At 42.5% G+C, this 15599-nt stretch overlaps 1 protein-coding gene across 2 annotated transcripts in view; it reads right to left on the reverse strand.

Moving 5' to 3' along the window:
• Nucleotides 1-652: 652 nt before the first annotated feature.
• Nucleotides 653-15599, reverse strand: part of CORO1C (coronin 1C) — a 77223-nt gene continuing 62276 nt past the window's right edge. For both annotated transcript variants that reach the window (XM_069496809.1, XM_069496807.1), the window contains exons 4-11: nucleotides 13732-13861; nucleotides 11031-11212; nucleotides 9744-9863; nucleotides 8779-8883; nucleotides 6897-7042; nucleotides 4440-4497; nucleotides 4079-4324; nucleotides 653-3098 (exon numbers count right to left, since the gene is read on the reverse strand). In XM_069496809.1, coding sequence (XP_069352910.1) covers nucleotides 2979-3098; nucleotides 4079-4324; nucleotides 4440-4497; nucleotides 6897-7042; nucleotides 8779-8883; nucleotides 9744-9863; nucleotides 11031-11212; nucleotides 13732-13861 — 1107 coding nt within the window. In that variant the 3' untranslated portion in view covers nucleotides 653-2978. The remainder of the gene's footprint in view (nucleotides 3099-4078; nucleotides 4325-4439; nucleotides 4498-6896; nucleotides 7043-8778; nucleotides 8884-9743; nucleotides 9864-11030; nucleotides 11213-13731; nucleotides 13862-15599) is intronic.

A 15599-nucleotide genomic window follows, 5' to 3' on the forward strand; every position in this document is an offset into this window, starting at 1 on the left:
GCAACCCTAAGATAAGGTATTTGAGGAGGGAGAGCGTCTGCTGATTACTCATCATTTTCACAAACATTTAGAAAAGGCAAACAGTGGGAAACTGTTTGCTACAATCACTGAAATGTCACAAAACAATGCCACAGTGCAAAAGGAGAGCCAAAAAGGGACCGTGCAATTCAACTGACCCTGCAAACCTTCTGCTGGAATAAAACTCACAGCTGAGCCAAAAGAATTTTACTTCTACAGAAGAAAAAGTGCTTCCAAAGGCCCCGTGAGGAAATCAGCTCATTGTGGTAACAATGGCAGCCATGCAGTGAGGGCCACTCTGTGTGGCCAGAAATAGGTATTTCTCTCATTTAAACTACATTCTTATCCTTCCTTCAAGATAAGAAAAGGGACCCAGAGGGATTAGGAGCTCTGCCCCAGGTCAAACTGCAGGCAAAGGCTTGAGGCAGGATCCAAACATCCAGGTCTGCTGGGATCAGGAACATAGCAGTTGCCTCTGCTGGACCCCATGCCATTGTCCCCTTTGCTCTAGCTGAGCCCCCACCCACACTTCCCTGTACTTACCCTCAGGGAGGAAAAAGTCACTTGCTGTGTCAGGCAGAGAGGTGTGGGTTGCCTCAGAGACAGCCGGGGTATGAAATAAACACGGACACCATTTTGTAATCAATGATTTTTATCTTTGAAAATGGAAGCAAGTGTTTTGACAGAATACTATAGCCGCTCTATAAGAGCCGATCTAGGAGTAATTCACTGTCCTCCTCAGGGATGTCACGGCTTAAAAAAAAAAAAAAAGACAAAACAGGAGAAATAATCCACAATGCTTCAGGCACCTACGAGCCTGGCTGGGCATCACTCATTAGGTAAGTCCTAAGCTACAGCCTAAGATCAGGATGACTCTTCCCCGCCCTTCCGCTTCTCTCTGACCACATTCCCTACAGTGTTTCACGCCACCGTCAACAATTTTGTTTACTTAATTAATTTGATATCAGAACCCTAAAACATTTCTGAATCTTAGAAACGCAGGTCCTCAGCAGATTACATTGATAAAGAAACAAATACAGGCTTGAATAAAAGTCATTGTAATTATTTTCTTTACATCTCATTATCCACTTCAATATTAAAAACACACACATACACACGTACATACACACAAAACCACATCCAACATTCAGATGCCCTGAAATCGTGGAGACAGCGATCCCAATATCGGTTGGTTAAGAACATGGTACCTCTTCTACACGGACATTACCCCTAGCTCAGCTGTGCCTTCTAACCCGCCGTCGCCACACTCTGCCTCTAGGAGGCTTCCAGCCAGTCCCATGCCACACCAGCACGAGCTTGTGCGAGAGCTCCCTCTGTGGTCCCAATGTACTACAGTCTCACCTTCAATCGCAGACGTTCAGCCCTTCCAAAGCAGAGGCTCCTGAAATCTTGCTTCTCAAGCATGCAGTATGAGAAACTGGAAATGGGGTGAAGTACTAGCTAACCTAGGAATGAGCAGGTGACCAGAGCTCAGTCTCTGGCCCCGCTCTGGGTCCAGGAAGCCTCTGTGCTTTGACACAGCCTCGGTGCGAGCTGGAGAGGCGGAACAGATGACTTTGTGTGGAGAATGCAAAGGGACATGCTTGTACACATTAAAGCTACAGCAGAGGTCTGCGCTTCTGTTTTTGCTTCATTCTAGATCATTCCTCAGTCTCAATATTCAATAGCACCTTCTGGCCCCATCTTAGCCGAACATGAGCAGGGCTGAAAGGCAGGAAAGAGTGAAGGAATGGCTGGGGGAGCCCTGAGAGAGGTCGCAGCACATGTGAGGAAGAGGGGAGAGCAGGAGCTTTGTTGGTGGGAGGAGAGCCATCTCCCCCGGCTCCAGCACAGCCGGGGACAGCACAGGTCACAGGGGAAGCCAGAGGATCACCCCAGGCAAATGCTCCCTCCCAAGTTCCCTTGTTTCTAGTCCTCACCACCGTACTCAAGAGCTAGGCAAGCTGCGGAAATGGACAAGAAGATACTCTCAACAATGTGTGTGTCTTCTTGTCCCGGGCACCCTTGTCAAGTATTGACCAAAACCTGAAACATGATGTTTACAGTGATGAATGCAACAGATCCTATATGTGTAACAAAACTGCAGAAACACATGCTAGTTTGGGTTAGATTATAATCATCAGAAGCACAGGATAACCAAGAAGCAAAATTCCATTCTGGTACAACCACCCAATTTCTAGGAAAGAGAAAGGAAAAGAAAGGAAGAGATATGATGTGAGCTTTTTTGATCAGAAGACTCAGTGAAATGAGAGGGGTAGTAATATGAATCCACGTGATTTTTTCAAGTCTTCCTTTTGTACAGTCATTAAGATGACCAGCTTTGTGCTGCAAATTAGCCAGCACCATGTGGCTACTGCTGATTGTTCTCAGATGAATGTTTATACAAAATAATATCTTATCTTCATTTAGTTTATAAACATACACAGTGCTGTCCCTTTCAAATTAAAGAAAAAAAAAAAAACCACACACAAATACTGCAAAGTAGCAAAATACAAAGAAAAAAAAGCTACTTTTGGTTTTGGCAACATTAAAAAAAGAAAGAAATATAAAAAGCAATGTGGCATTGGTCCCTATTCGTAAAAAAAAGGTACTTGGGCACGACACTGAATCAGAATCAGTTTGTTTTCTAAAATTCAGAATATCTGGGATTTTAAAAGTAGCACTTTTGTCTTTTAAAAGTTCAACAAGTCACATAACACTTAAAACATCAAAAAAGCTTTCTGATAAAAAGCTCAGCTTTTAAATCACGTTTTGTTTCTGCAAATTTGGGAGACCAATTGAGTTCTTACTGGAATGTGGCCTATCGCTGGTTGACAAATCTGAAATGGAATGTCTCCAAATGGCAGTGCCTCCCCTCCTCCCTCCCTGGGACCACACCAACAACCAGCTACCAAGCACGAGTTCTTGCTCCCGTTTTGTATAGGGGTGGGGTGGGACCTTCAGGCTGCTATCTTCTCCATCTGCTGTTCCAACTTGGAAATACGCTCATCTTGATTGCAGATTGTGTCTTTTATAGATTTGATCTCTTTTAAAATCTCATCCAACTTGGCTTCATTTTGCTAAGAAAACAAACAAAAAAGGGGTCAGTGACTGAAGAGCAGTAAACAAATTTCAAGACAGTTCAGAATTTTTAAGACATAAAATGTAATTTTCTATTTTGCAAATGGCAAGCCACAGTCACCAAGTTGAGACTTCAAAACCTACGGCATCTAGGCCTTATGAGATCGCAATTAAAGCCGGTCAATCCGTCTGAAACCCCAGAGCAAGATAACAGTGTACTGCAGTGCTATTCTCGTCCCCATGCCTGGGCACTCACTCCCAGGTAACAATTATATTGTAGACCAGATTCCTTCAAGGCTCCATCAATGTAACTTCTGTTTGACCAGGGTTAAGGGCAACTTCCGGGGGCCACAGAGCTCCCACTATCTGCTGTGAGGCTCCTTGCTGGGGGGAAATCCCTTGCCCTGTCTGCTGGCTCCTCGCCTCCCCTGGACCTGCTCTTCCAGCAGCAGAGGGGCTCTCCAGTGGCCGTGGCGGGTCTTCAATGCAGGCTCGGTTCCCATCATCCCGCCCAAATGGCTCTTGTCAAAATCATCTTTGTGGCTAGCCCCACATACTGCCAGATCCTCCTGTCACTTGGCCACTCAGCAACACCTGAACACTCTCGCCACTCCCTCCTTCCGGGGACCTTCTCTTCCTGGCACCTGTGACCCCAACACTTCTGTGTTTCCTTTTACCCAAATCAGAGATGGGTTTAAGCCGTCTGGTGACAGACAGGACCCAAGAGGCTCCTGCTCACACTCAGAGATGGCAGTTGACTGACAGTTCCTCCAGTCATTATAAAAACAGAGCTAAAGGAACAAGCATGACCCCAAACTCACCACTGTCATATACCCTAGGACTTTCTTACGTGTAATACAGGTTACCGTGAACTGGAACCCCCACGTGCCCACAGTGGGGCAGCACTTGCCAACGCTCTGCGCCACACAGGGCTTTCCAGAGGACAAGGCCCGAGCCAGCCAAACGCCTGTGTCCTTACCACACTGGCCATGTCTGTGGTTTTCTTAGGGACGTTGATCAGGTCGCATTTCTTATTCGCCGTTGGCTTGCTATCCAGAATGTTCTTCTTGACCACCTTGAGATCCCTGTTTTTGCCTGGAATGTACCCGTGCTTCAAAGAGATGAGGATCGGATCTGCGTTCTTCCCTTCAAACCACTCTTCCGCCTCCAGCGCAGCCTCTGGCCCCGCCGTGTCAGGATACAGGTCATCCTGGAAAAGGTCAGACTACAAGAGACATTGAGGGAAACCCTTAGGGTAAGGAAGAAAGGTCTGGGATTTTTTCTTTTAGTTTTTTAATTTTTTTTTTAAACATGGATTGTCTAAAACACTGGGCACTCACCTTCCTGGGGACAGTCATGATAATAGGCTCACACTTTCTCTCATGAAGTTTGAAGAATCTTCAAAGGGGAAATAAAGGTAAAGTCACATTAAGTGAAATAGGAGGCTGAGTAACAGGATTAATAACTCCTTTTCTACAATGCTGTATCTGCTATAAAGTGATTTTTTATCCATCACCTCATCTGCTCCTCCCTAGGAGTAGGTAGAACTTAGTGTTCCCATTTGACAGATGAGAAAACGGAAGCCAAGGGTAGCTAGGCTGGGAAAGGGCAGACTGTAGACAAGAACCACAAGCAGAGATCTATGTAGTGTGATGACACTCAAATTCCAATTATCTGGGGGCAGATCGACCGCGGTAGAAATAATAGCAACACCCATAACGCTTCACTCGTGAAAATATTGCCATGTCAATAGACAGAAGAGAACACACATCTGTTAGAGAGTATCTACAGCCTCGGTACCAGGTCTTAGCCAGCTTGTGGTGGTTGAACGTTTGTAAGTATGATTTTTTGTCTTTGCCTGTCCCACTGCTTTCTAAATATGATTTTTAAAAGGAAAAGAAAACAATCCTAGGAATTAACATTCTGGCATCCAAACAAACCACATCATGCATAGTACTCAAGAAAAACGTGAAATTATCCAAAATATGGGAAGAGTGGGAATGGAAAGCAACTCGCATTATGATAGGGAAAAGTGGTGCAAATATCTTCTGGGTGGGGGAAAAAAGGGATACCATTTTTATTTGCACCCTACAAGAAGACTAAACAAACCAGAAACTACTTCTTCTATGAGGACCCTGATAAGGCCAAGGTGCTTTTTTTCAGTCGAGATGGGGAATAATCAAAAATTCTCTCTGAAGCTCTGGGTAAGGGACGTGGCCTTGGTAAGTGTTTTGGCCAGATCACCAGTCAAATGGCCAGCGTGCCAGGGTGGGATTAAGCGTAGGTGTTAAGTGCTACTGGGGAAGTGGCCTCTGCATTTCAAGAGTTTAAGTCAGAGGACGTACTGCCATCTCCAGTACCCAAAGCCAGTGGAATTTGTTTCTCCCGGAAACCTGCAGCCTTTGGCACTTGAAAATGGGTAACACGATCTGGGCACGAATCTGTCGAGATGGCCTAGAAGAGACGTTGCTCCAATGCGCCAGGGGAATAGAAGCCACGTGGAGCTCAGGTTGGTAAAAGTGTTTGTGCCAAACTTGTCTATTCACTGTTTCAGCCAAACAGAGCACCAGATAAACCAAAAACATTTTAGAAGTCTGGCTTAATGAAAACTCTGCAGTCAGTATAGTGGTGATTGACCTGGGTTTGACTTCCAGCTCTGCTACGACAGCCCCTGAGGGTGCGACAACTTCACCAAGCCTCAAGTTCCTCATCCATAAAATGGGGATAAAAATAACACCGACCTCATAGGATTGTGACCAGAAGTAAAAGAGGTTATCCATGTAACATATTTAACACAGTGTCTGCCATAATAAATGCTCAACAAACACTTAATAAATAGAAAGTGTCCTGAATAATTGTGCTTTTAGTTTTTTAAACTTTTGGATGACAGTACAATACCTGTGTTCCCAAAATACCAGATACAACTTTAAACTCAGATTCAGTCTATCGTGAACCACATTTTGATTAGTTTGGTTTATACCACAACTTTAAATTATCTGTGACAGTTTTCCTTCATTACACCAGTTATTTTTTAAAAACCCATAGAGGTAAATATAAAAATTCTTTTCCTTTTATTTTGAAAGATGTAAATATCAATTCTTTAATCATGTGACAGAACATCAAACTTTTAAAAAGTTCATATAAACACAGTCCTACACAAATGTATGGTAAGACCTTATCTCTGATAATGTGGTGCTAGCTATTCCGCTGTCTGAAATGGTCAGTGGTTCCTGAGTCTCATGGGATATCTTCTGTTGACCAGCATGAAAAAAAAGCCTGTCCCTTAGGAAGCCCACAAGCATTACAGCATACAAATTTTTAAAAAAATGTGTATGCACAGAAAGACAGAAATTATATATAACACTGCTGAACTTTCTAAGTCAAGGTAACCCATCACCCCAATGAAGGATGATCTTTGGTTTTCTAGTTTAGAACCAGTGGGGTCCACAATCCAGTTTGGAACTTGGTTCTTCCCCTGCTAGAGTAGGAAAATCCACTCCTTTTTCCAGCCCTGAGCCAGGCTCTCCTCTGCTTGCCCCCCAGGGAACGCTGGCCACAGCCTCAGCTTGAAGATAAAAGGAGGTGGTTTCACCATTTCACTAAGTGTGCAGCACACCTCCAGCTAGGCTGCTTAACTGCTACACTTCCAAGGTATGGGCAGGAAATGAGATACTAATTCCACACCACACACACGGGGAGAAAGACTTGGGCATTACAGAATTACTTGTAGCTGTCTTGCTCTGGTCCTACATGGATGGCATAAACAATTGACATACTTTATAATATCGATTCTTTACCTGGCAATCTCACATTTATTAACATCGAGTCCCCTCTTAGGCATGTAACCCATCCCTCTCTGAGGCTCCTTGCTGCTGAATGTGTTGAGGTAGTGGACATACGGGGATTCATCCGTGATCTCAAAATAGCGGATACTGCTGTCGCCCTATAAGAAATCAAAGACAAGTTTGTGTTTGATGTTGACTGAAACACCTGGATTGAGTGGTGTCTCTCTCCTCTATAGACCCAGCATCACTTGGGACCCCACTTCAGTAGCTGACCTTTTCTTCCTCATTAAGAGGCTTGCCTAAAGCCTGTGACAGTTTCTTTGCCTCACCCAGTAAGCCCTCACTATGAAATGCTAGCAGGCCCTTTCAGTGGTCTCCTTGGCCTCCTTCTGAAGGCTCTAGTTTTACTCTCCTGAGCTTAGACACAAGGCCAGGGGTAGGACAAAGATGTCAATCCCTCTGACCAAACAACCGCATTGCTATTCAACCTCAAAAAACAAACAAAGACCAGGAGGACTGCTGCGAGTGCAATTACTGACTGAAGTATTCATCCACTGGCACAGTGCAGCACCCGTCACAGACTCAAAGGCGCTAATACCAGGCACTCAGGTGACAATAAAAGTGAGATTTTTCTAATTGAGAAACTCAGTTTCAGTGGGAACCCGTTAACTTCAGAAAACAGTGCCATCTCATTGCAGTGTATAAAATTCTGATTATCTGGCTTAGAATGGTTCTCACGATTTCCGTTTGTCTCAGTGACTTCAGAGCTAAGGCAATGGAAAAGAAGCTAAACACGTACTAGTCATTTTCTGCATACCCAAAATAATTTTCCACCTACTGTTAGTAATATCTGGGTAACTGCTCATTGTGTTTGTTTTGATGCCGTCAGTGGCAACAACGGTAAGGTGCATGTACTTAACGGCTGTTAACGTCAGTAAAGTGACTTCCAAGGGAACAGACAAGATCTCAGTTTTTCTAAGGAAATGCCTGTAAGAACAGAGAACAGGTCTGCAGCACACTCAAGCAACTACGAAAAGTAAAACACCGCCTGCTCTGCACAGCAAAGGGCTATCTTACAGGTTTGGGGAATACATCAACAGCTCCATTTTTATTAATTCATTTATTTCAACTACTAAAAGCTCTAAGCAAAATTGAACCTACAGAAGAATAAGGTATTTTGAAGTTACCACCTACAAAAATGAAATAATAATAATAAAGCTACCAACCTTCTAGTTAGAATGAGAGCAAAAGGCAGGAGGAGTTTGGTGTGGAGCCTTCTTGTAACAGCTGTCACCCTGACACTTTAGTTAGGCCACATGCCTTCAAGCCCAGGGCCCTAACACTGAACTCCAGGAGTAACAACCCTCTGGGGAGTCTCTGAGGTCCTCAAAAGCTCACACCCACAAAGCACATTCTCTTTACAAGTCCAGGGCATGAGTATTCAGTATATACATGTCAGTAGGGTTATCTGACAAATTTCAGCATGAGGTATGGCCACATGGTTACTCATGTCATCCCTGATATCAGTTCAGATAAATCTAAAGTCACCAATCAGGTAGTACCGTTAGGTGAAGACATGTCCTCTTTTTCTCACCAGACTTCCCTGAGTGAAGCACTAGCCCCAACACCTCGGCCCAACCCCTACTGTGGTCAAAAGTGCTGAACACGGCATGTTATTACTGCACAACTGGCAAGCTGCAAACAGTCTGGTCTGAAGACCTAAAACATACTAAAAGTATCTGTCCTTAGCTTAAGACACACACACACACATACACACACAAAATTAGAAAAATTTAAAAGATACAGTCTGCTGCCCATCTTTTAAATCTTGGTAGGACAAGCTTTTCCTCTTACAGGATTAAATTTACCATCAAACATCAAAATCGCTGCTTACCTTTCCACATAAGTAAATGATACTGGTGTCTGGGTCATAAAAAGGCAGCAACACTCCGTTGCTAGTATCCATTTCATGAAGAGCGATGGGTTCCTGCATATTTTTCTGGGGAAAAAAAAAATATATATAAAAACATTTTTTTAAATATATAAAATGTGTATGTGTGTATGTATTTTTAAGATGAATTTTTATAACCTTATTGCACATTCTTCTGTCCCTAATTGAGCCATTTTCCTAGAATAATGAAAGTTTGAACATTGCACATACAACATTCATCCATGTAAACACCAACCAGCATACAAAACGGGATCCAACCCCCTGAGAATTGTGCTGATTTGACAACATAATTAATGTATCCATTAGTGAGATTCCACGACAAAGATGAAAGGGCCCTTCTCCTTTGTGACTATTTTCTTTTTTAAAAGTACTTTATTATTATAAAATAAATATATGTACTTCATAAAGATCATTGCATGTTCCACACTTCTGCACCCCAGTGGGGGGCAGAAACTATTACCATTGAGGCCTATTTCTTTCCAACACATGTACACAGCACAGACTGAGATCACATCGTGGATGCAGTTTAGTACTTTTCTCCCACTTATGCTAATTAAGTCATTTTCCCCAGCATGACTATTTCGATTTAGACATTTGAGCATATTCTTTATGAAATATAAATAAGTTTAGAACTTATTTCCCAAATCTAAAACACTGAATTTCTTGTACATTCTTTTTCAAAAATATAGTCAATATAGATTCCTCGGGAGTATTGAGTGCGATTTTGAAATACATTTACCGTTAAGTCTTCAGTGAGGATAAGAACTTCACATTCAGATCCAATTTAAGACAAGCAGGAGTTTAGAAAACCACGCTGAGAATCCTATAATCTACTTACAACCCGAAAACTTGCTCAGATAGGAGAGAAACTCTAGAGAAAGCGAGCAGAAAGCTGGGAAGGGGTGTACCGGATTCCAGAGCGCCAGCTGCCGCTCGCTCATGCGGCTGAAACCAGTGGTGAAGACGTTGCCGTCAGCCAGGAAGATGGCTCTCATGGGTCTTGCCCCTTCGTGTGCCTTCTCCTTCTCCTAGGAGGGAGCGAGCAAAAAGGCAGGTCACACACAGCCAAACTGCAAAGCAGGAAAGGTGAGTGGGGAGACTCGAGCACCGAGCCCGACCTCAGACCCACACGCCCTTCACGCTGCCCTGGAGGGCGTCCGTGTTAGCCGTCCCTTCGCCCAGACGAGGAAACACAGACACACTAAGTGACCTGGCCAAGGCCCCTCAGCGAGTTGGCAAGAGCACCAGGATTTGACTCAAGAGCCTCACTCCTTCCACCACATCCCGCTGCAACCCAAGTCCACACACTGCAAAAATAAAACACACGAAAGGCTTCTGCCAAATGTTTGTTTCTGGAGAGGACAATAACCTGAAGATTGGATATACCCTACAATTTCTACCAATATCACAGCACAAAAAGAAGCCTAGTCTAGTTAACCCCTTCCTTAACCTCATGTGTGTAAGTATTAAGAGTGCACTAGTAGTAACCCTTGGAATATTCTGGGTGGATAAGGCACCACGCATGGGGCTGCGCAAGTCCACAGTGCTTGGTGAGCACCAGCCAGGATCACTGTCTGGCCCTTTAGAGGAAATGCTGCCAAAGAACCACCACATCGTAGGGAGGCCTCAGGGTGTGGCTCAAGTGAGATGTGCCTGGAATTGACATTTGCAGTTTCAACCCTGACTAAAGACCCAAATGTCCATCTTATGTCAGGATGTGTGATTTTATTGAGGCCCAGTTTGGGCGGCAGAAACGAAGACACTGAGCTGATGAGAGAACCTGCTGCATCTCTGCGAAGCAGATGAAACTCTAACAGTTGTTTTTGGAACAGGGTGGAGATCAATTAATCGTTATTCAGGACTAAGCCATGAGATCAGGAATGCAGCTAACTGGTTTAGCTGATCCAGACGTCTTAACTTTTAAGGACTCTAGTGAACTGATAAAAACTATTTCTTTGTGAAAACTGGCAACCAAGTGAGAGAAGACTTGAGTAAAAGCTGGAAAGGTCCAACTCTGGAGAGCAGTGTGCTTGGGGAGGCAGACAGAAGCCTGTACGAGCCTTTTCTTATTCACAGCAGGTGTCTGCACGCAGCAAGGGCCCACTCGTCAGTACTGCTGCCTGCCTTAAAAAGCAGAAAGTTCACACTCACTGAAGTGCTGCAACTACTGGGGTTTTTGTCCTAAGAATACTCACAGCAACAATCTCCTGTTTCCTGGGATCGATTACTCTCACTTTCTTGTCTTTGGAGGCTGTGCAGATCAGACTGCCATTCCGGTTCCAGCTCACGTTGTAAATCATGTCTGAATGCATATCGTCCAAGTTTATAAGGGCTTCACCCGTCCCCACGTTCCAGATGATGATGGCATTATCACACCCTAAAACAAACAAAAAACCCCATGTCTCTCAAAGATTAGAAGCACTTGTACAACAACACAGTCAAGAAAACTAGAAATACAATGAGAATATACATGTATGTAGAAAAGAAGGTGCTGATTATAAGAGGCCCTACTTACTAGGAGTTAAAAACTGAAATGACTAAGAAAAAAGATTTACATAAAACAAATAAAAGTATTAAAGGACAAACACAACCTGTTAAGTCTGGGTTCATATGAAACAAACAACTATACGGAAACAAAGCACTACACTAAATAGAATCCTATGTTTTTGTAAAGAGTTAACTGGGCTGGTGGATCCGAGTGTTTTCAAGTTTCCTTTTCCAGTAAAGCAAGCATCAGAATGAATACAGCTTATTGCTTTTCCAAAGGAACTAAAAATAAAAGGTTTAAATAACTGTTTAGGACACTCAACAAAAACTTTGGGTGGCAGGTATTCAAATCAGTGGGGCTGTAATACATAGTGTTGGTATATTACAGTGTGGTAAGTTACAACAGGGGGAGGGAAATATGAGGACTTGGCCTGTTTGCTCACAACAGATCTTTATCTTTAGAAGGGAGAAAATAGGCCAAGACCGTCCTGATCGTGGTGAGAAGCCTGAGCTGTAATGAAGTAGGCACGTGGATTCAGAAACTGATCCCTGGGAGGCCCACAATGTCCACTCAGCCACCACCCTCAGCTTGTCAACTCCATCCTTCCTTCCTTCAGGGGTCTGCCCCAAGCCCCCAGGCCTCTTTAAAAAGAGGTACCACGTGTTGTTTCCAGGACATTAGTTCAAGAATGGCACAAACTAAAGGAAGGACATCCTAAAGGTGAATTCTTGCCAATAAAGCAATTTGCGTTTTGGAAAAATTAGCTACTAACACCCAGGATACCTAGGTTGCCTAAGGGCTACAGGTAGGAAACTGGAGAAAAACCGCATAACAGTATGAAAGTTAGAGCTAAGCTCTGGGATGAAGAATTGACCCTTCCTCTGCCTCGCTCCTCTCAGGCACACAGGCAACTCCAGCCAGGGCAGATGGGTCATGACAATCACCCACCCTCCTTCGTTGGTTAAAGGGAGAACAGGAATCAGCTGCTACTGTTGCCCTCTGTTTAACCTAGATGAGAAGGTAGCAGGAAATTTTCCCTGGTGGAATTCCACCTCTGGAATTCTTTTTCTCTCCTTGTCAGACAGGTTCTGAGTGGAACATCACAAGGGTTCCTAAATATAGTCAATGGGGATTATAGTAACAGTATCCTACAGAGTGTCCTTTTTGAAAAATGGTGCTTGTGTTCTAGGTACCTGGCATTAAATATTTTATTTAACTCCTTATAAGTCATACACATCTTCTATTCCTAGTTAAAAATTAAACTGCCCACCTCCCTTTTACTGGTGAGGGGAAAGATCTTTAAAAATTCTACTAGTAACATTAGTGTTGCTTTTTTCATAAACTAATTTTATTAAAGTAAAACCTACATACAACACACCCATTTTAAGTACACATTTGATAAGTTTTGACTCATGTAGCCACTACCACAACCAAGATATAGAACATTTCCATCACCCCACAAAGCTCCCTTGTGCCCTATATACTGGTTTCATAAAAGAAAATAAAATCTCAAATTCTGGACAAAGGAAAAGATTTCTGTAAGATAAATTTAGAAACTACTCAAGTGGGAAACCAGTAAGAACACTAGGACTCAGCCACTGGGTTCATTACCATCAGAAACAGTATCAGTGTCCAGAAGGAGGGAACTGATTAAATACACTGAGCTATATTCAGGCAATGGAAAATCATGGAGTCATTAAGAATAACGTAGGAAGAACATTTAATGGCATATTTAATGAATATTTAATGAAAAGGATCACAGGGTGCCACTCAGTGCAGAAAGCAGGTCACGTGTATCGTGTATGAAACCAGGTCTGTGTGTAAAGTAATTTATGTACACACAGAAATATCTTCTGGAAAGAAATATCAAAGTGGTAATAATGATCTACCCTTTGGGTGGTGGAATTACAAGTGGTTTTTATTTTTTTCCCTTTTGCCTATATGTTTTCTATAATATACATGCACTACTTAAAATGAAAAGTATGTCTTAAAAAGGAAGGAGCATATTTGCCCAAATGGAGATCACCCCAAAGTTGGCAGGAACACCAGAGAAAGAACCCAGGGCTTCTGGCTTCCAACTGTGGTTCCTGGAGGGCCTCAGCAGGAACCATAAACCTGTTGAAATTACAGGCAAAAAAGTATGTATCTGTTCGCTTTTCAAAGCACAAAGCCCACAGCTTTCATCAGATTGTCGAAGTGGCCTTGAAACACACACACACACACACACACACACACACATGCGTTCAAACACATGTATGGGTCGGGGAAGCATTGCATCTTGACGCTCCTCACCATGGTTTCCTAATCATCTGCTTCAAAACTGTATAGCAAACAATCAAAACGCTTTGCTGCTCCCCCTACACAACGAGCCGTGAGCAGTGAGGCGGCCAGGCCTGCTCAGCCCCTACCTGCACTGAGAAGCACGTTGCGAGCCGTCGGATGCCAAGCCACAATGCCAACTCTCTTTGAGTGGCCTTCTAAAATCACCACAGGTTCGGTTAGGGAAAGGGTGAGTCCATTTTCTGGGATCTGCCATACCTGTTGGAGAAGAAAGGAAAGACAATCCATGTGAAAGTTATTGCCTTTCATTATCACATTTACTGTGGCCATCCAGTTTAAAGTCCTTACACAAACGACATACAGTGATATTTACATACAAGGCAGAATATTGTGAAATGACTGTGGTTCAGTTGTTTTGAAAATGTAATATGATATTAAAGGTCAAGATATCAATAAGGGTTACAAAGCGCTACCTCTTGGCTTTTATTTAATATTAGTTGGGATTTTATTTTAAATTCTTTGTTAAGTTCAAAAGTCTCCAGTTAGAAGCATGCAAAAAATTGAAAGAAAAATACAAAATGACTGAAGCACTCAACGGAAAGAAGCATTGGAGTAAACACTCTTAGCTAAGTCCGTGGTTCTTGAGGGGACGGTGCAGTTTTTAAAACATTATTTTCTATAATTTTACATTTAGAAAATGAAAATATAATGTTTTTGTAACATGTACTATAGAAAATAAGCCTTACAAAAGACAATAGATAGATTGGACCTCATCAAAACTAAAAACTTTTGTGCTTCAGGGGACACTATAAAGAAAGTGAAAAAACAACCCACATAATGGTAGAAAATACTTTGCAAATCGTATACCTGATAAGGGACTTGTATCTAGAATAAAGAACTTTTACAACTCAACAATAAAAGGACAAATAACCCAATGTAAAAATGAGCAAGGAAATTAAACAGACATTTCTTCAAGGAGGATATCCGAATAGCCAAAAGGCCATGAAAAAATGCTTGACATTATTCATTACAGAAATGAAAATCAAACCACAAGATCTCACTTCACATCCACCAGGATGGCTAGAATGGAAAAGACAGATAACAACAGGTGTTGACAGGGATGTGGAAAATCAGAGCCTGCGACACTGCCGGTGGGAATGGAAAATGGCGCAGCCACTTTGGAGAACAGTCTAGCAGTTCCTCAAATGATTAAACACAGAATTACCGTATGACCCAGCAATACTTCTAGGAATAGATCCAAGAGGAATGAAAATAGACATCCACACAAAAACTTGTATATTGCAGCATTACTTATAATAGCCAAAAGGTGGAAACAGCCCAAATGTCCATCTACTGATAAATGGCTAGACAAAATGTGACATATTCATACAATGGAATATTATTTGGCCACAAAAAGAATGAAGTACAGATACATGCTACAACAAGGGTAAACCCTGAAAATGTTATGCTAAATGAAAGAAGCCAGAAACAAAGACCACATATGGTAGGATTCCATATATGTGACATGTCCAGAATAGGAAAATACAGGGAGACAGAAAGCAGATTAGTGGTTGCCCAGTGTTGGGGAACAGAGGAGGGGGCTGACAACTAAAGGATGTGGGGTTTCTTTTTGAGATGATGAAAATATTCTTAAGTTGTCTGTGGTGATAATTGTACATATCTGTGGAAACTCTAAAAATTAGTGAATTTGTACATTTTGAATGGATGAATTCTATGTGAATTAAATCTCAATAAAGCTGGTTTTTTTTTTTTTAATCCTCTTGACTAGTGAAGACATGCAAAAGATTCATCATATCCTAACTGGGGACCTGCCTGCACAGCAGGAGGAGAAAGGCATCGGGAAAGTATCAGAGTGGAAGGAACAAGAGACTTTATGTTTAACAATGGAAGATAAAGGTTTTAAAAGGTTAAGAAACAGAAACACCCTCTAAGAAGAAAAGGACTTAGTTACAGGTAAGCTCAGTAGCACCAAGAA

Source organism: Eulemur rufifrons, chromosome 21 (assembly GCF_041146395.1).
Source record: "Eulemur rufifrons isolate Redbay chromosome 21, OSU_ERuf_1, whole genome shotgun sequence".
Classification (NCBI taxonomy): Eukaryota; Metazoa; Chordata; class Mammalia; order Primates; family Lemuridae; genus Eulemur; species Eulemur rufifrons.